Genomic DNA, 19,730 nt, shown 5'->3' with positions numbered 1-19,730 from the left:
GCTGATGTTGGTGAGCACTTGCATGAATTATCCTACTGATGTCAATGGAACAACTTATGTAAGTGTTTACCGGCTTGTCCCATTAACATCCCTGGGACAATTTGTGTGAGTGTTCAACTTGAGTAAGAATTGCATAATCTAACCCTTAATGTGATCATCCTTTGACATAATGTATATGTATAAATGAAGCTCAAACATGATTTTAAAAGGGTTTGTTATATCACTGCACACTTTACTGAATGGTGACTGATATGAATTCATACAAATCGGTTCACTCTCCCTTAGTTTATTTTTTGTCATGTATATGATGCAGTTATTCAGAGTGTCTCTGCAGCTCTAATCAGCGGTATTGCAATAAACATAAATTATACACAACTTATGCGTATCTTTTCACACTGCATTATCAATTATGCTTATATCATCATTGCAGTTTATAAGGGTTTAGTTTTATGGAGTGGGTTAATTCTTTGTTGAGAGAAAAATGATTGTAATCAGAATAAGGGTATTATTTCGTTATCTAATATTATTTAAAATATATGCATAATGCTGGTTAATTCTTTGAACTAGGAGGGTAAAATAGCAAAAGCAGAAGTAAGTCTTTTACTGTACTCTATCCCTACTCTAGGGGCCTAGCAAAATAATAGAGCTTTGCTGAAAATATCCAGCCAAAATGCTTCTTTCTGCTGCTTTTCCCAGGATTTGCTTCCGTCAGCTGTATATTTGTATCTTAAGCTCACCCAAAGTCATTATAGTCATCCAGATGCTACAATAATGAGGTTCACATGAGCACCTGGAGAGATAGAGACATAAGCAGATATGCAGTGTAGTTGTAGCTGTGTCAGTCCAAGAATATAAGAGAGACAAGATGGGTGAAATAATATATTTAATTGGACTAACTTCAGTTATGGGAGAGACTTAGAAAGATAGACAGATAGACCTGTTCTCCTTCAAGTGACTGTGCACATATGCATTCCACTGTAGATATCCGTACTCCTGATGTGCTTCATTCGGAGACTTGTGGCAGCAGTACTGGTGGGAGAGCATATGCCGTGACTGTTTTCATGCTGTGAGCTGAGGCCACAAAGGGCTGAGGTGTTCTGCCTCCATCTCAGTTCGTTCTTAGCTCCTATGGCAAAAATTGGGCTCCTTGTTTCTCCTTGGAGACTCAGTTCTTTCCTCTTCTGAGAGAAAACTTTAGACATTTTTATATAGTTAGATAGTTGTTTAGTATTTAGTGCTTAGTGTTATTAGGAGTATCTTCCTTTTAAGGGGAATTTATTCTGTACTGTTTTATTTTTACTTGCATTGGATATGCAGAAATCCCCTGGATTCCAGAAGTGCACCACTTGTCAAGTGGCTTTGTTTGGTAATGATTGACATTAAAATTATCTGTTTTGTCTGGAAGAAGGGCCTTCCCAGGCTAAGTGCTCTATTTGCCAAACAAAAAAATAGAGAACTTCATCTGAGGGAGCATATTCTTGAACAGGTGCCTCAGGACTCAGGTGCTTGTGAGTCTAACTTCTTCAACCTAGAGTGCCACCTCCTCCTTGCTCTGGATTTGCCAAGGCAGTATTGGTATGTGAAAATTCAGGAACTCTCTATACAGCCTCCAATAATCCTTCCTTTAATAGAGGATCTCCTAATTCAAACCCAAGGACAAATCATTCATCCCAATCCCCACACACTGCATTTGACAGTATGGCTTATCTGTAGTTGAACACAATTTAAATCCTGCTCCCATAAAATCTCCAACTATTTTATTATCTAAGAGAAAGTATTCTACAAAAACTACCTACCTTACCAAGTGAGGAAGGTTTTCAGTTTGGGCATCACATTCAGGACATCTCAAATTCAGCCATTCAGTAAGTTCTTTCAAGGTGCACTTGGCCTCTATATCTGTTATACATCCTCCTATTCAAGGTTACCTGGTGTTCTCTCACCCGCATATGGGCAGATTTATGAATGGTACTATCAGAAATTACCCTCTGATCAATGATCTGTTTTCCCCTTTTGATATCAATGTAGTGCTATCCTGTTTGATGGATTTGAGCTACTTGTAACCTGCTCCTTGGCCTCTTTGTCTTACAAGACTGTTGCCTTAGTGGCAATAAAATCTATTAGGAGAGTATCAAAATTCCAAGCCTGGGTGGTTGATCTTCCTTATGTTGTATTTCATAAGGAAAAATATCATTAAGACCTCACCCAAGATAATTTTAGATTATCTGAATCAAACAGTACATCTACCTGTATTTTTTCTCCAGCCTCACTCTCACAAAGATGAGCAGAAACTACATGGAAGTTTGAAGAGATTTGTCTTTCTATATTGACAAAACGAAATGTTTTATATCTTCACTCAGGCTCTTTGTGGCTTTTGCTGAAAAAGTTAATGGGCAACCAGTTACAGCTCAGCAGATCTCTAATGTATTCAAACTGAATATGCAATCTAAAATGTCTACCTAGGATAACATTCATTCATCCAGAGCACAGATTTCATTGCTGGCATTCCTAGGTAATGTAATTGTGTCAGAAATACATAGAGCAGCTACATGGTCATCAGTGCATTATTCACAAAGCACTATGCCATCATCAAAACCTGCAAAGATTGTGCATATTTTGGAAATTTTGTCATCTAATTCATTTTTCACTAGACTCCAAAGCCCCACCACAATCAATAAACTACTGGGGAATCACCTATGATGGAATGAATATGTGCACAGTCACTTGAAGGAGAACGAAATGGTTACATACCAGTACAGTAACTATTGTTCTTCTTTGAGTGTCCTCTGCATATTCCCCCTCTTGGAATATGGGGCTAAGAATGAGAATATGCAGAGTCCATCTCAAACAAAAAAAAACCTGCTACATTTGAAGGGAACTCCTGTCTTTGAGGCAATAGATTAGACAATGTGGCAATTATTATGTAAATTCCCAAATGAAGTGTTTTAACTCTCAGTTGTTAAACTCGTGGAAAGTTGGGGACCTTAAATAAAGGTTTTATTGAATTTATTTTGCCATTTTTACTTCATTGTTACACTTGGGAGAGAGAGAATAACAACAAATCAAATAATGAAAGCACAGGAATGACTTGCTGCTCACCAAGCACTGGGGAATGTAGTGCAATTTCCCTCCCCCCCACAACTTTAGTCCAGATTGAAATAATCTTTTGTAGATATACATTTACTAGATAAATTGAACCTTAAATGAAAAAGACATATTTAAAATACCATAGAACAGTTTTAAACACGCACACACACACACACACATGCTGCATTGTGAGTGGAAATAAATAAAAATCCCATAAGGATTATTTTTGAGGTAATTTTTAGTATTTAGGACTTGGTAAAATATAATACATTTCCTCTCTGTAATTCTCTACCTCAACCATTATCTAAAAATGTTCCCTGTTCCTCTTAAATCTGTGACTTAATCTTAGTTCTTTTGCCTCTTTACTCCTAGTGCGTGATGAACGAATCATTGCTATGCTGATGATTGAGAATGGCACAATGTTTAATACTAGCCTCTTTTGTGAACACTCTATATTTGGAGACTGGGTGTAGCAAGAGTGGGAGTGCTACTATTATAGGCACTGGCATTTTTATCAGTATGTTGTCCAGTCTTGCTCAGGACAAGCCTAGATGAAACAGAGTAAAAATAACGGTGAATAGTGATGCTTTTTCTATAATTTACTCTCATCACTGCTAGTACCAGTGGAGCTGCATAGGGATGGTAGTGCAGTCATGGGAAATCTGCCCCCCCAAAAGACTAAAATTCTAAGGTAAAATAAGTGATTATTTCTAAGGGAAATACACCAAAGGTATGCAGTACTTTAGATAAGTCTTGTACCTTTGATAGTTTTTCATGGGGAGAAAAAAGGTTAGAATAGAGAAACATTACTATGATCCATATTGACAGTAAATGAAAAGGTTCTATAATTTTGTAAAAAAAAAAAAATCCTACTAATGCTGGCCTACTAATATGTGATAGAATGATTTAAGCGACAATTTAAAACCCTGAATTCCTAAAGGTAGGCACCTGAATCCATAAACATAGACACATTATAGCCAGATATTTTAGTTTTTCTTTGGTATTGCCACAAATGCTAATGAAGACTAAGGTCAAAATAAATATAGATTCTAATGCCTGACTTCACTGACACTCAGGTTTCAAAATTTTGAACCTATGCCTTCTGTGTCATTTGACATAATAGCTCTGAAAATATAACGTACTGAGCTTCACTTTCTGTACTACAGCAGTGGACAAGACTACATTGTCGCATAATTCTTATTTTTCAGAGAATTACAATCATGGCAACATGAAAATTACCTCAGTCTGAACTTTCTAAATGAATGATTTGATCTTTCTTTTTGTTTCAGTAATTAATTTAAAAAAAAAATTCTACTTATACAGATATATTGGATACTCAATACAATATTTTTATCATGTTGAAATACATATTTCCAGAAGGTATATTTTATACCACAGCCTTTGAATATTGTGTGTATGTTTTGCAAACCCTTTCTGAGGTTAGGTCTGAGGCTATTGGCTGCAGGCATCTTGTTGTCTAGCTGATCGGGGATTTCTTGTTCTTCAATAAAGCTGAGGTCTTGTCACATCTTATGGGTAGTCCTGGAAGCAAGGCTCACACTGCTGTACTGGTGGTTGTTCAGAGAAAATGGTATGACTTTTCAATCCTACAGGGACATGGGAGAAATGAGACATGTTTCCTACTGAGGAATAGACATCAGCTTAACATTTACTTCCCACTAATGAAATTCCATGTCTCCAAATGAGAAGAAGAGCCTGACGGGCATTGGAAGCCAGCTGGATTGGCAGTGCCCAGTACAGGGGTACCAGCGTAAAAGAAAAGTAGAACAGCTACAGTGAGATACCAAGAACTCCCTCTTTTTTCTGCTGACAGAACTTCCTCCCTTCTTGTAATACAGTTGCTTCCTGGTCAGCTATTTCAGTATTTGATGTGTTAGTGTCATCATTTGAGCCCACAGAGGCTGGAACTGTGGGTGCACAGTGCCACACCCCCTGCTGTGCAGTGATTTCCATTATATACAGGGTTTACATTTTCGTTCAGTGGCTCTCAGCACTCCCACTATGCAAATTGTTCCAGCACCCCTGTTTGAGACTGCCCTTTTATTTTATTAAAGTGGCATTCTGTCAGTAGGTTTTGTAGAACTTCGCTTTTTGATGCCTCTGTGATACTTTCCATCTGAAATCTGTTTACATAAGATTTAATTTGTATTAATTAATTTCATCTTTTATAAAACAGCAAATACCACAGATGCTATGATTTGGTAAGGATTTTCTTTGAAGTTTTGGTATTATCCTCTGAGGCATGCAGATGATTAAGGCAAAGCTAAAGGCAACAAGATTCCTGAAATACTTATCAAGTGTTGAAATGGAATATCACCTTTTTTTGAACTAATCTCAATATACAGAGTAATAATTTTTGTAAATATTTTACAATAGTCAGTTAAAATGGATTTATATGAGAGCAATTCATGCATTCTATTGTTGACAATTTCTCAACTGTTGTTCTCTCAGTAGCAATCATATGTATGTTCATTGCTGTCAGAGAATGCTTATAAAATCTGCGCATTTAAGGCAAAATCCTGTCATCACTCCATATGTGGAATTGCTATGGAAGTCATGGGGAATTTTGTACTTTGATCATAGCAGAATGTGACTCTTGATCTACTACAAAATCTAAGATCTGAGAAAAGTACCAAAGTTAGTGAATTACATAACAGAAGCCATTAGCTCTATAATCTTTGTTAGCTTCTGTACAAATACCAAAATAACATACAGTAAGGACAGCTAACAACTCTTCTTTTACTAATAGGCAAATTATATTCTCTGTCCTTGTAGAGAGAAAACCTGCTCAGACTAGTATTATCTTACCTACTGATAAACGATAAAATAGAATTTTTAAACCACTGTACGCTAGTTCAATTTTTTAGCAGGCTGAAGTTTTGTATCTGCCTTTCATCCTCCCCCCAGGCCTTTTTTCCCCATATTTTGAAATTGTCTTTATTCTTTTTCTTGAATTGTAGAAACTCCAAATTGCTATAATTGAGATTCTGTTACAGTGTTTGTTCATTTTTAAGTGCCTTTAGTTCTTTTGAAGGTGCAAATTTAAAAACGTTGAGCAGTGAAACTGTTTATTCACAGTACATGAATAACATAAGCAGTGGTAGCGTTAGCTGCCCCACACAATCCTACCTATGTTCCTCTGCATTTTTGCTTGTTTGCAAGATTGAATTTCCTGTAGGAATGAACGGGTAATTCGAACTCATATTCATTAGCTCTTTGGTCTTTGTGATGCTGTTTACAAACCCTACACAGAGACTAGGGGAGTGAAGGAATGATACCGGACCAGCCCTATCCCTCAGCAGTTGCAGAGTATGCTCCAGAAGGAGGAGCTGCTCAAAAGGGTGCTCTGGCAGTCAAGCAGGGGGCAGAATGAAGGAGAGGCTATCTGAAGGGAGGAAGCCAGTTTGCAGCTTTTGGGGACAAAGTCATTCACAGAAGAGGGTGTGGGCTGTGGGTAAGACCAGTTGGGAAGGTAGGGGGATATCTTTTTCCATCCCCCACTCCCTGTTGAGGGGAAATAATTGAGAGCAGGAGAGTGCTCAGTGAACTACCTGCGCCGCTGGGACTGATTGACGACTCCCGCTGGAACACCCCAAACCAAAGAGAGTGTGAGGAGGCAGGAAGCAGCCTCAGGGAGGCTGGACAAGTGACTGAGACACTTTGTGCCTTTCCTCTTTGAGCCCTGGGCCGAGACCCAGCAGAAAGAAAGGGTCCAGTCCCCCTGCTTTCTCAGGTCCATCCATCTGGGGGAACTCTGGAGCATCAGGGAATTGGTGGACCATAGCCTATCCACTGAACCTTCTGGCCTCTGAGTGAAACCCACTATAGGGTGGAAGGACCATTGAATCACAACCTGCCCATTCGGCCTGCTGGCCTCTGAGTGAAAATCCTACGCTATGGTCTTTCTCTTAAGGTTGCTCAACAAGTGGTTAATCAGGTTGGCAGTTTTGTGTCTGTATCTAGAGCCAGACTAAGACCAACAAATCATTTAATTTCCTGTCAGTGTATTTTTAGTGCAACAGTCAACATGATTTGTATGGCTGTACACTGCACACTATTGGCAGCAGCATGTAGGGTAAGTGTAACAACACACCACAGTGAAAAGCAGCTCTCTGCACTGGGGAAATGATCCAGCAGCAGGGAGTTGACAGACTTTCCCTGCTGCCACCCAGCCTCAAGAGCCTTTCCCCATTGCTGGAGCCTTTTGTTGCAGGAGTAAGGAGGCAGCAGGACACTACACTGATAAAAATTGTAGTGTAGATGGGGGAAGCACTGCTTGGGCATGTACATACTCTAAGGGTTCTGATGTGTTTACTAATCTAAACCAGGTTTCACTATCTACACTGGTATTTGTACCTGCGCGAGGGTGGCATGCAATATCTGTACTCTACATTCTGCCAGAAGAAGTATGTTGTGTAGACGTGTCCTGTGTCCTGCAGGGGCTTCTAAACACTGCATGTCTACACTAGAACTAGAGATGTTAATTGCAGCTTGAGGAAACATACCCACTCCAGCTCTGTTATATCTAGCACACTAACAATACAAGTGTAGCTATGATGGCACTAGCAGTGGGAGTAGTTTGCCACTCAAAGTATGATCCCATCTGAGATCATAGGTCTGTACATGGGATGGGTAGCCCCTCTTGCAGCTCACCCCATCATAGCTACACTTCAGTTTTTAGTGTAAAAGCTCAATCATAGCTAGCATGGATATGTCTCCTTGAATTCAAATTTACACTTTCCAGTTCTAATGTAGAGGTACTCAGTGGTGCAGAGATCCTCCTTTAAATTAAGGAATTAAATAATCCCCTGACATATTATTATTATTAGTAGTAGTAGTATTCTTAGTATTTATTTATTAAACAATAATAATTACTAACAATGTTTTGTGCTTTAGAATGTAGACATCAGGAAATGTTGTTTTCTTTTAATGTTGTTGCTTCTCCATTCTACACTACAATGTGAAAAGATGGACTAGATTTTAAGGTGAAGTTCTGAAGAAAAAATAAAGCATACCAAAATAAATGAAACTTCCTAAAGGCCTATCAGATTAAGAGAAAAACAAAAAACAACAACAACAACCCAGGAAGGAGTTGCAAAAAATGGTAGTGTAACAAGAAGGATATTGCATCAAACATTGGCAAAAAAGCTATTTCAGCTGCAGAATAATTATGATTTTTTTCTCTTATAATTAAAATGTTTATAAAAATGAATTTGTGATATCTCTAGATATGCTTTTTTTAATTATACAGGATTAGACATTTTTATATATGTTTAATTTTGTCATGACATTGGTCAGAAAAATTAACCAATAAGTACTGGTCCTCTTCAATAAAATAAAAAAACTATGGCATTAGCATATGTTCTGGTCCTTCTCTTTCTCTTTCCCTGTTATGTTTTGGTTTTTGTAATCAATTTCTCTTGCTTTTTCTCATTCCTCTTGTCCAGTGGTGTTTGGCCAGTTTGTATTTTTCCAGACATCGCTCCATGATGTGGTTGAGGTGTATGATGGTCCAACACAGCAATCGTCTTTATTATCCTCCCTCTCAGGATCCCATTCAGGTATTCTTTAATGGAACTGTCATGCATCAATTATTTACTCAAAAGTGATTTAGGCTGTCAATGTAGCAAAAGATGAAACTACTGTCATGTTTTCTTAGAAATAAAGTTCTTTAAAAATATAATATGAACATTTTGGAAAGAAACAATCAATCAGTAGTGATTCAAAACAGTTTGGGCTGATAAAAAGAATGAAGACTAAATTTAATCTGCAGTTTTCTTGGATTTTTCTGGTAATATTTAACTATCGCAGTTACTTTTTTTGTTTTATTCATTTTGTATTTTCTGTCAAAATTGTTTGTTTGTTTTTCATTGTACTATATAAAATGTGACATTAAAATACTTAAAAGTGATAGTAGAGAATATATAACACAATTATAATTTGAGTAGATTATGTGCATGTCAGTAAGGTTTTAAAGATTTAGAGACTTGATTTTAAATCAGAAGGAATACCACTAATGTGAGATAAGAATCAGGCTCTAACTCTTACAGGAATGCAAGACAAACAATGTTAGACTAATAGTAAAGTTCATAGTATATGTCTCATACATTAAATTTATGCAGAGTACATTTTGTGGTTGTTGAGGCTTAGTTACTGAAAATTGTTTATGATAATTTACTGTTTGTTTTGTTTGAGTAGGCGAATCCCTTCCACTGAGCTCAGGTAATCAAATCACAATTAGATTTACTTCAGTGGATCCAGTAACAGCGAAAGGTTTTCACTTTGTATATCAAGGTAAGTAACAGAATAGCTTGGAAAAATGCTTCAATTAATTGTGTGCATTAATCCCTCCATATTTTCTTTATAAATGAATTATACTAATATTTTAAGTTTTATTTTGACAAATATATTTGGTTAAACAGAGAAATCACTAGGAATGAGCAGGCGTGGAATGTAGTGGAAAATATTAAACTGCTGTAAATGTATAATTTCTCTCCATTTTTGTACTTAAAAAATCCTTTTATTTGTTATTGACATCCTCAGTTATACACCTCTATCCCCATATAAAGTGACCCGATATAACACAAATTCAAATATAACGCTGTAAAGCAGTGTTCCAGGGGGGCGAGGCCGTGCACTAGGGTGGATCAAAGCAAGTTTGATATAATGCGGTTTCACCTATAATGTGGTAAGATTTTTTGGCTCCTGAGGACAGCGTTATATAGGAGTAGAGGTGTACATGATTTTAAATATTCTTAAAAAAATAAAATCAGATATTTGAGAAGCATAAGAAAGGTTTCCAGATTTGAGAAATCAGTTATGAAACCAGTTTTTGTTAATCTGACTGACTAATTTTCAGTCCAGCCTGCTGCTCAAACTGATTTATCCTTCTGTATAAATATGGGTGACGGAAATGGTAATGGTATTACCCTAAGCTGAATCAGTACACTTGCTATTATTAAGGTGCTTCAGTTGATTTACATTATTCATCTTTTTAAGGATCAGACACTGAAATTATTACCTCAACACTTGTTCCTCTAGTTCATTCTTTCAGATAATTTGAATCCCTTCCTGACCAGCAGAACTCACAATTTTAAACCTGTAGCCACTAAATGCAAACATCTAATCAACAAATCAATACTGTTTTGAAACTGTATATTAGTTGAATATTTCATAACGAAGTATACAATTTCAGTGCCATTTTAGGAAGGTCATAGAATAGATACTATAATGTAGTTTTAAACCTGCAAAGAATATGAATATTTATACTAATTTGAATAGTAATTGCATTTAGATAGATTTAGACACATGGAATCCTTATTTTTGAAGATTCATTTGGGGATTATGCAAATTTTCTTAACTGACAACACAACTGAATGTTTTTCAAGTAATTTTAGACATCTGTATTTGAAAATTTCTGTGTACCAAATATAAAATTAAGAATTCACAATCGTTTTCGTGTATGCAGCTGTTCCAAGAACAAGTGCAACACAGTGCAGCTCTGTGCCTGAACCAAGATTTGGAAAAAGGATTGGAAATGAATTTGCAGTTGGTTCGTTGGTTCTTTTTGAGTGTAATCCAGGATACATCCTTTATGGATCAATAGCTATTAGATGTGATTCAGTACCAAATGCTTTGGCACAGTGGAATGATTCCCTCCCTACATGTGTCGGTGAGTAAAGGGTACATTTTTGTATCTGTCTAATTATTTCCTACAATGAAGAATATTACCTTAAGTCTGAATCCACTACTTTCTTCCATTCTCTACCTTCTTACTGCTTATTTTTGTTCTGATTTTCTGGCTTGTACTCATACCATACCTACCCAATACTGTGAACACAGAGATTATGTCAGAAGGGCTCTCATTCAGCAAAGTAATATGTTAACACAATATTAACTTAGCCTAAATGAGGTCTTGAATCCTTCACTTTTCATCTTCACTTTCTAGCCCAGCCTTGCTTTGACATTCCAGTAGCTACATGACAGTACATATCCTGCAGCTATAAATTATATATATATATATATATATATATCAGCTTCTTTTAGACTTACATCCGTGTCAGTCCATGATTACTCATTAATCAAGATTCAGAAGTTGCCCTGACTTCCTGCAAGACTAAAATGCTCTCACACTTGGGAACTCTGACAAGATATTGTACGCTGTTTCCAAAAGAACTACTTTATTAAGGACTTAGAATTAGTTACACTGACGTTGTAGGGCAGAAAGAATGCATTTTTTCCAGGTGAAAAAGTGCATTTGGTACATTTGGTCTAACTCTAGACAGTTACAGGGATTTACAGGGATATTTGGTCTAACTCTCGACAGATTCTCAACTGGCATAAAACAGTATAAAACCATTGACATCCATAGACCTATGCACATTTTCAGTAACTGAAGAGCTGACCCATTGGACCCAATTCAGCATTGCAGATTGCAATTTTTTCTTTTTTTTTCTTAGATTACATATTTACTTTGATTTTCATATAGAATAAACTCAATTGGTGACAGTGTTGTTTTTGGTCACTGGTTGCAATATTCTATTGCTGTATTAATGCACCATTTAGATATGTGAAAGAGAGCACTGTCTGACTTTAAGCAACTTGAAATGAGAAAGAATTACAGGCCAAAAGTATCAATGACTCTTCATGTGCACACATCAGTGTGCCAGTAAAGGTCATAAAATATGTATGAGTTGAAAATTGCATTGAACTAAATCGGTTTAATAATTGAAGTGCTAGACATGACCATATTAAATTGCCTTAAATCTCTAGCGAATGCTCCAGTGTTTCCTTACAGATATCAAACATCAATCATTTTGTCTGCTCCTGCTTTTACCAGTAATTATTTAAACAGTTTGTGACACTGACCTTTAGTTTATCAATGTAGTGTCCGACAGATTATATCAATTATGTGCAGTACAAAATATAGCTAATGTATTCATTACGGAGATAAATTGTGTTCTTCTACATTTTCTCTAAATTCTCAGCTTTGTATCTAATGAAATCAGCTCAAGGAGTTGATAATGTTACACAAGAATAATGTATTGGCTTCTAATGGTAAAGATAAAACATCCCGTCAATCTTTTCTTCAAGCTATTAAAAAATCAGCAGAATACCTGTATCTAGATTAAGCTGTAACATTCTTTTATTTGCTCTTGTTAGAGCACCAAGTGACCTGAGCAATGTTTTCATTCATGCTGAGCATCAAGATCCAATAGTTTGCACTACTGAATTCTTGTGACTTACTTATTTTATTATTTTATTTACCTTTGGGACTGGGTATTATATGTGCTATCTTGCAAACACATGAGTTTCTTTACTAACATAAGTTCTTTACTAACTTCATGGCCTTCAATGAGATTACTCACATAAGCAAATGTGGTAGCTTGGGAGTTGGAATAGAAGCCCTCCAGTATTAGAATTAAATTAGTTACTGAGGCAACAAAGTAGCGGCATTGATCAAAACCTCTTTTTTATGCCATGTGCTTTTCCCTTATATATTTAGATCACATATAACTATTTAAAGTTCATTATTAAAGAGTAACAATACTTATTTTATTTTTCTAAGATTAGTAGGACACATTCAAACTGATTTCACTTTGTTAAAATTCAAATGACCACGTCTGAGGGATATTAAAATGATTTTGTCTGGTAGATAGCTACCCTGTTTTAAATTTTCCTTTATTCTTTTCAATTAATTTAAAAATAGAATTTGAAGTATAAGGAAGTATAATTTTCCTGAGGCCAACATGAATTTCAAAATATAGTATCACTTTACAAGAGTTTGCATCTCTAGTATACTGATCATTGGGTTAGCTTTTATTACATCTTTTCTCAGTTCTAAAGAAGTGCTGTGTCAGACTTCTTTTTTTGCTCCATGTATTTCCTTCCAGTACCTTGTGGTGGAATTTTAACTAAGCGCAAAGGGACCATTTTGTCTCCTGGTTACCCTGAGCCTTATGACAACAATCTGAATTGTGTGTGGAAGATCACAGTGCCAGAGGGAGCTGGAATTCAAGTAAGAATATATATAATTTTCTTGTTATCATCATAGGTTTAAAGCTGATCTTTGCAGAGATGACAGCATGGAAATATAATTGATTCATAAACATTTTACTAAGCAATTAACAATTGTCACAATGGAATTTGTTACACAATTCTTTAAATATGGGCGGTGGAGGAACCTGAAAAGATATATCTACACCCTTTTCCCAAAAGAACCCATTGCTGGAACATTTATGATTGGCAATATATTATTTCAGTAAGTCAACATGATTTGTTGCAGACTGTAGAAATTGAAATTGTGTTTTACAAATATAACTAAATTCCCTTGTGAGTAAAAAATATCTGGATTACATTCTCAAGTGGGTTATGCAGATTTTTCTTAAAAAAGTCTCTCTGTTGGGGGGGATATATTTATAAACTTACCACAATACGGGCCTGAGCCAAAGGCTGTTGAAATTAATGAAAAATTCTTATGCCTGTAACCTGGGCAGTGGGGCTTGGGCTTTGGCCTTCCTGCCTGGGATGGCAGGTCTTGGGCTTCAGTCCAGTGTCCTGGGCTCATGTACTAATTTTTTGTCATCAGAAGGGAGTTGCAGAGTAATGAAGTCTGAGAACCCCTAAATTAATGACTAATATAGAAAAAGCCAAAAATGAACCTATTTATTGTGTCCTATAATTCAAGAGCAAAGAACACAAATTAGATGTAAAAGCAACATGTTTAATATGTACAAGAGAGAGTTAAAAAGCAAGTTCATAATGAAGGAGGCAATTCTCTTTTTAAGATTTTTAAAAAAGGAATAAACTATTGTATGAATAATAATAGTGTCACTAGTGTACAAGCTAATTATTGGATCTCCAGCTACTTGACTAGAAAAAAATATGTCTGTACTTGGTAGAAGAATATAGGAATTACCATATCAGATCAGATTGGTACTCCATCTAGTCTAATATCCTGTCTGTGAGAGTCAGGGGAGGCATGACCATTTGTAACCATGGAAGGCTTCCCTACTGCCCCCTTGTAGTTTTTCCTGCCATTCAGGACTGGAGTGACGTTTTCTAAATCCTCTCATTAAGTGAGCTGGAGCTAATAGGTTTTGCTACCCCTTGTGTCTGACTATGATCAGGAAAGGGCTGAATGCCTACAAGGGGATGTTGCATAAAGCTGGTTGAAACTTGGAATTTCCATTCAATGGGAAATTCTAACATTTTGAAAACATTTTTGTTCTAATTCAGGAAGGCAGGGGTATCCCAGTGGGTGCCTTCATGTTGGGGAAGCCTGGGGAGTCATAATCAGCTCTGGAAGTCTTGAAGTCCTGAGAGCTCCAGTTCAAACTGGGGCTTTTAGGGTTTCCAGGGCTGTCAGGCTCCCTGCTGTATAGCAAGGGGCATAGAAACCCTGAGGGCTCTGTCTCAAGCTGGGGATCTCAGAGCTTTCATTCTGGTTCTGTGACAGGGAACCTAGAAGCGCTGGGGTCTCCAGCTCCAGGGTAATCTGTATGGCAGGGCGGCCCCGGAATTGGCCAAGCCTGGACGCCCAGGTTCCTCAGCAGCTTGGTAGATTAATGGGCAAGAAACCAGTTGAGATACTGCCTGTCTTTTGGTGAAAGTTTGTTGAAAGGTTTTGACAAGATTGATATTAAAAAAAAAAGGTTTCTCAAAAAATTTCCAACCAGCTCAAAGAGTGTACACCTTAAAAGAGTGAGGTATCTTTAGAGGAGGTTTTGGAACAAATTGATAAATCATGCTTCACCAATCTATTAGAATTCTTTGAGGGGATCAACAAATATATGGACCAAGGCGATCCAGTGGATATATCAGAGGGGTAGCCGTGTTAGTCTGGATCTGTAAAAGCAGCAAAGAATCCTGTGGCAATTTATAGAGTAACAGACATTTTGGAGCATGAGCTTTTGTGGATGAATACCCACTTCGTCAAATGCGTGTAGTGGAAATTTCCAGGGGCACGTATATATATATGTAAGCAAGCTAGAGATAATGAGGTTAGTTCAATCAGGGAGGATAATAGCAGCTGAGGTGTGAAAATCAAGGGAGGAGAAATTGGTTTTGTAGTTGGCAAGCCATTCACAGTCTTTGTTTAATCCTGAGCTGATGGTGTCAAATTTGCGGATGAACTGAAGCTCAGCAATTTCTCTTTGAAGTCTGGTCCTGAAGTTTTTTTGCTGCAGGATGGCCACCTTAAGGTCTGCTATAGTGTGGCCAGGGAGGTTGAAGTGTTCTACAAATTTTTGTATATTTCCATTCTTAATATCTGATTTGTGTCCATTTATCCTTTTCCGTAGCGACTGTCCAGTTTGGCCGATGTACATAGCAGAGGGACAATGCTGGCATATGATGGTGTATATTACATTGGTGGACCTGCAGGTGAATGAACTGGTGATGGTATGGCTGATCTGGTTAGGTCCTGTGATGGTGTCGCTGGTGTAGATATGTGGGCAGAGTTGGCATCGAGGTTTGTTGCATGGATTGGTTCCTGAGCTAGAGTTACCATGGTGCGGTGTGCAGTTACTGGTGAGAATATGTTTCAGGTTGGCAGGTTGTCTGTGGGTGAGGACTGGCCTGCCACCCAAGGCCTGTGAAAGTGTGGGATCATTGTCCAGGATGGGTTGTAGATCCCTGATGATGCGCTGGAGGGGTTTTAGCTGGGGACTGTATGTGATGGCCAGTGGAGTCCTGTTGGTTTCTTTCTTGGGTTTGTCTTGCAGTAGGAGGCTTCTGGGTACATGTCTGGCTCTGTTGATCTGTTTCCTTATTTCCTCGTGTGGGTGTTGTAGTTTTGAGAATGCTTGGTGGAGATTTTTTTAGTGTTGGTCTCTGTCTGAGGGGGTTAGAGCAGATGCAGTTATACCTCAGTGCTTGGCTGTAGACAATGAATCGTGTGATGTGCCCGAGATGTAAGCTGGAGGCATGAAGGTAGGCATAGCAGTCGGTAGGTTTTAAGCTCATCAGGAATGGTGTCCCTAGCCTCTGTTTGCCAGAAGCTGGGAATGAGTGACAGGGGATGGATCACTTGATGATTACCTGTTCTGTTCATTCCCTCTGGGGCACCTGACACTGGCCACTGTGGGAAAACAGGATACTTAGCTAGATGGTCCTTTGGTCTGACCCAGTAGGGTCATTCTTATGTTCTTATGTACATTTTTATGTGCCTGAATCTCTTTATAAATCTAGCCTTTTGTTCCATTTTTCCCCCTCAGTGGTCTTTAAATATCATCCATCGAGCCATATCCAGTCCTCAGTTAGCACACAAGGCTCTGTGGTTCCTTTCAGAGGCAACATATTGTCCTAGCTAATGGTCACAAAATTTATTTCAGAATCAGAAATTTGAAAAAACAGATACGAAATATTTTTTACTTGCTTCAGGAGCTGGGGTTTTCTACTCCCAATAAAGAGCACAGCTTTATACAACTTTTACATGATTCAAATTGACAACTTGTAACTAAATTGAATCATACTCTGCGCCTTACATTTTCATTCGTAGGTGCAGGTTGTGAGTTTTGCTACAGAGCACAACTGGGACTCTTTGGATTTTTATGATGGTGCTGACAACAATGCTCCAAGGCTTGGAAGTTATTCCGGTGAGTGAGTTAAAAACGTGTATACTAAGTAAATTATAGATGCAGCTCTTTATTGTAAACACAAGGCTCTTTATAGTTCTTTTTTGTGTTTCTTCTGAAGGCAACAGTTCACACTTGTTACAGCCTTTGTTCCAGCCAACAGGGCCTTGAATCATAAGGATGAAAACTTGAAAGATTTTTTAAAAGAATATTATGAATGTAATTTAGAGGGCCTCAAACTACATGCAACATTCCCATGGATGTCATCTCCTGTTGCTATAATAATTCAGTGGTTTTATGCATATAGAAAAATAATGGCCTTAGGTTCCAAAAACACACTCTTGCTGCGGTGAACTTCTGTGCCTCTTTTCTATGCATTTTTCTGGAAGAATATCATATAGCTACTTATGAATAACTCTGGATTTCAGCTTTTAAGCATAGTCATAATGGAATATTTTACTTTCTCTTTTCAGGAACTACAATTCCTGCACTGCTCAACAGCACATCTAACAACTTATACCTAAACTTTCAGTCTGATATTAGTGTTTCAGCTGCTGGGTTTCATCTTGAATATACAGGTAATGCCCATACAATAGATTAATTCAAATTGTTTGTTGAAAGTTGTTATTTTTCAGACATAGATGTATGCTGTGTAGGGGTAAAGTTCAACCTATTGCACACAACGAACCAATCACTGATACCTTTGAAGTCAGCGGCAACCTTTGATTCCAATGGAAACAAGACTAGACCTGCAGTCTTTGTCGCTGGGAGTAGCATGTCTAATTCACTTTGCACTCCCCTTATGTTTTCCCATGTGTGAATGCTTTTCTGATTACACCATTGTGAGGAGTAAATGCAGGTAAATTTTTGTACACAACACCTGCACAAAATTTTGAGTCTGTAACCCAAGGCAAAAGAGACAAAGATTAAGTACTTTTTATGCATATTGTTATTACAGTAATTATAATAACCTTGTATTATTGGACTAATTCAGAATATTTACTTAGACACTGCCAATAATTTTAAATATATATTTTAAAATGTATTATTTGATATAGCGACAAAAACATTCCATTATGTAGCTCTGATAAGACAATTTTCATTTCTGAAATAATGTAGCCAAAGCACACTAATCTGTTGTATGATTCCACAACTAGTCAGTGCTGTAATTACCTAATCAAATACACAACATTCATTTAAAATAAGTTTTTTTCACATGGAAGAGAAGAGTCAACAGCATAAGCATCATATTCCATCTAAAAACCTATGTAGTTATAGACCATCTCTCAAAAAAGCATCTTCAGTGATTGTGGAAAGCCAGAATGTCCTTTGCAAAATGAAGTGCTCTTACTCTAAAGATAAGTGCTGTTAATATTGTTATTTTATTATACTAGTGACTTGTACTACACTCTCTGCTAATTAAGAACCATGGCTACCTTCATCACCTTCTGCTCCAAGTGTAAAGTATACTCCTTCGATCTTGCCTTGTCTAATATAAACACCTGTCAAAGTGTATATATAATTTAGTAAAAAAACCAACCAAACAAACAAAAAAACCGCACCAAAACAAAACACTTCATTGAACACATATTTTCCCTGGGGAAAAGATGAAAGAAATTAAAAGCCACATATGGCAGATGTTAGTCATGTTACTTAATGAACTTTTGGAAAGAGTTCAGATATGATGATGAGGATGGTATAAGAACCTGAACAGAATAGAAGAGAATTATCTGTAAAATTCTCATTGTTGATGACTGTAGTAATAATACAAATGTCTTCTCATTTCTACTTATTTATAACAATAATTATTACAATATTTTATGATTAAACTGGATTGTCTCAGCCAGTCCTCGTGCAGGAATTCTGACAGTAACTGGTAGAGTTCTTTACATTTTTCCTAGGTGCACAATTCCCTGTGCACTAATTGGTTCTGTTGACTGATATGTGTATTACTGATCTTCTGAGCAGTTTTACAGTATGCAAATCCCGTACTTTGATTGTTTGACAGTCTATATTAATTAGTCAGAAAGCAGGGTCTTGCACAATCGCTACATGGTCATTTCTCTATAACTGTACACTTGGTGTTGGTTACTGCAATTCTTCTGATCTGGTTAGATTCTGTACTCAGAATTTTCCAGCTGTTTTCCTTATGAAAGGGTACCACCTCAGCTTCTCACATGTACAGAGTGATGAAGAAAAAACTCCAGAATGTAAGAGCATTGCCAATAAGAAGGGTTATTGGGAAAGATGCATATGAAGGAGGGAGACTGGGAAATAAAGAAGGAGAAAAGGAAGATAAAATGTCAGCATAATATTAACCTGTGACAGCCTTCTCTTAATGCTGCAGTAAGTGTTTCCTGGGCTAAGAAACTCTGAATCCAAAATACCTGGGGAGCATTAGTATCCATGTATATTCAGCCCAAGAAAGGGTTATCACCTTGTAAAAAAGAAGCAATGCTTGTATAAATTGCTAGCTGTGCCGTACCCACTCTTGCCTTTGGACAGTAAACTATTCAAGATCTTCTTTACTATTTGTTTTGCTTAGCATTTTTTGCCTGTTATAAAGTGACACTTTATAAAAGGATATATACATACATGTTGTTTTTGTATATAAGAATTAGAGGTCATGGTCATCATTCTTGTTTAAAGGGGTGAATTTAATCTAAATCTCAATAAAGACTTACAGGATGTGAATATAATTTGCATGCTTTTTGACCGAAAACACGGTTTCATGGACTTTGGATCTTATTGAATTAATTTTATGTCATTCTTTGATTAAATTAGAAGTTTAACACAGGTAAATGTCTTGACATAATATATTTAGTCATCTGCAAACTGATTGACTTACATGACATTCTGAATAAAAAAGTACTATATACATTCAATATATTATGTATTAAAGGGATTAACAAGTGGCTAATTGATTGATCTCATAATATAATTCTTAATGGACAAGCATAGGTGTAGTAAAGACTGAAAAATATTTGTGCTCCACCCATTGTTATTTAGTATTTTTATTGATAATGTAGAAGAAAACATGAAATCATT

The 19,730-nt window shown here is 36.9% G+C and overlaps 1 protein-coding gene across 5 annotated transcripts in view; it reads left to right on the top strand.

Annotated features, from left to right (window-relative positions):
• Positions 1-19,730, top strand: part of CSMD3 (CUB and Sushi multiple domains 3) — a 1,232,975-nt gene that overhangs the window by 1,015,296 nt on the left and 197,949 nt on the right. For all 5 annotated transcript variants that reach the window (XM_030553724.1, XM_030553722.1, XM_030553725.1 and 2 more), the window contains 6 exons: positions 8,553-8,666; positions 9,304-9,399; positions 10,574-10,777; positions 12,999-13,123; positions 16,607-16,703; positions 17,156-17,260. In XM_030553724.1, coding sequence (XP_030409584.1) covers positions 8,553-8,666; positions 9,304-9,399; positions 10,574-10,777; positions 12,999-13,123; positions 16,607-16,703; positions 17,156-17,260 — 741 coding nt within the window. The remainder of the gene's footprint in view (positions 1-8,552; positions 8,667-9,303; positions 9,400-10,573; positions 10,778-12,998; positions 13,124-16,606; positions 16,704-17,155; positions 17,261-19,730) is intronic.

This window comes from Gopherus evgoodei, chromosome 2 (assembly GCF_007399415.2).
Source record: "Gopherus evgoodei ecotype Sinaloan lineage chromosome 2, rGopEvg1_v1.p, whole genome shotgun sequence".
In the NCBI taxonomy this organism is placed as follows: domain Eukaryota; kingdom Metazoa; phylum Chordata; order Testudines; family Testudinidae; genus Gopherus; species Gopherus evgoodei.
The sequence above is the reverse complement of the archived record's forward strand: the minus strand, read 5'-3'. Positions and strand labels throughout refer to the sequence as shown.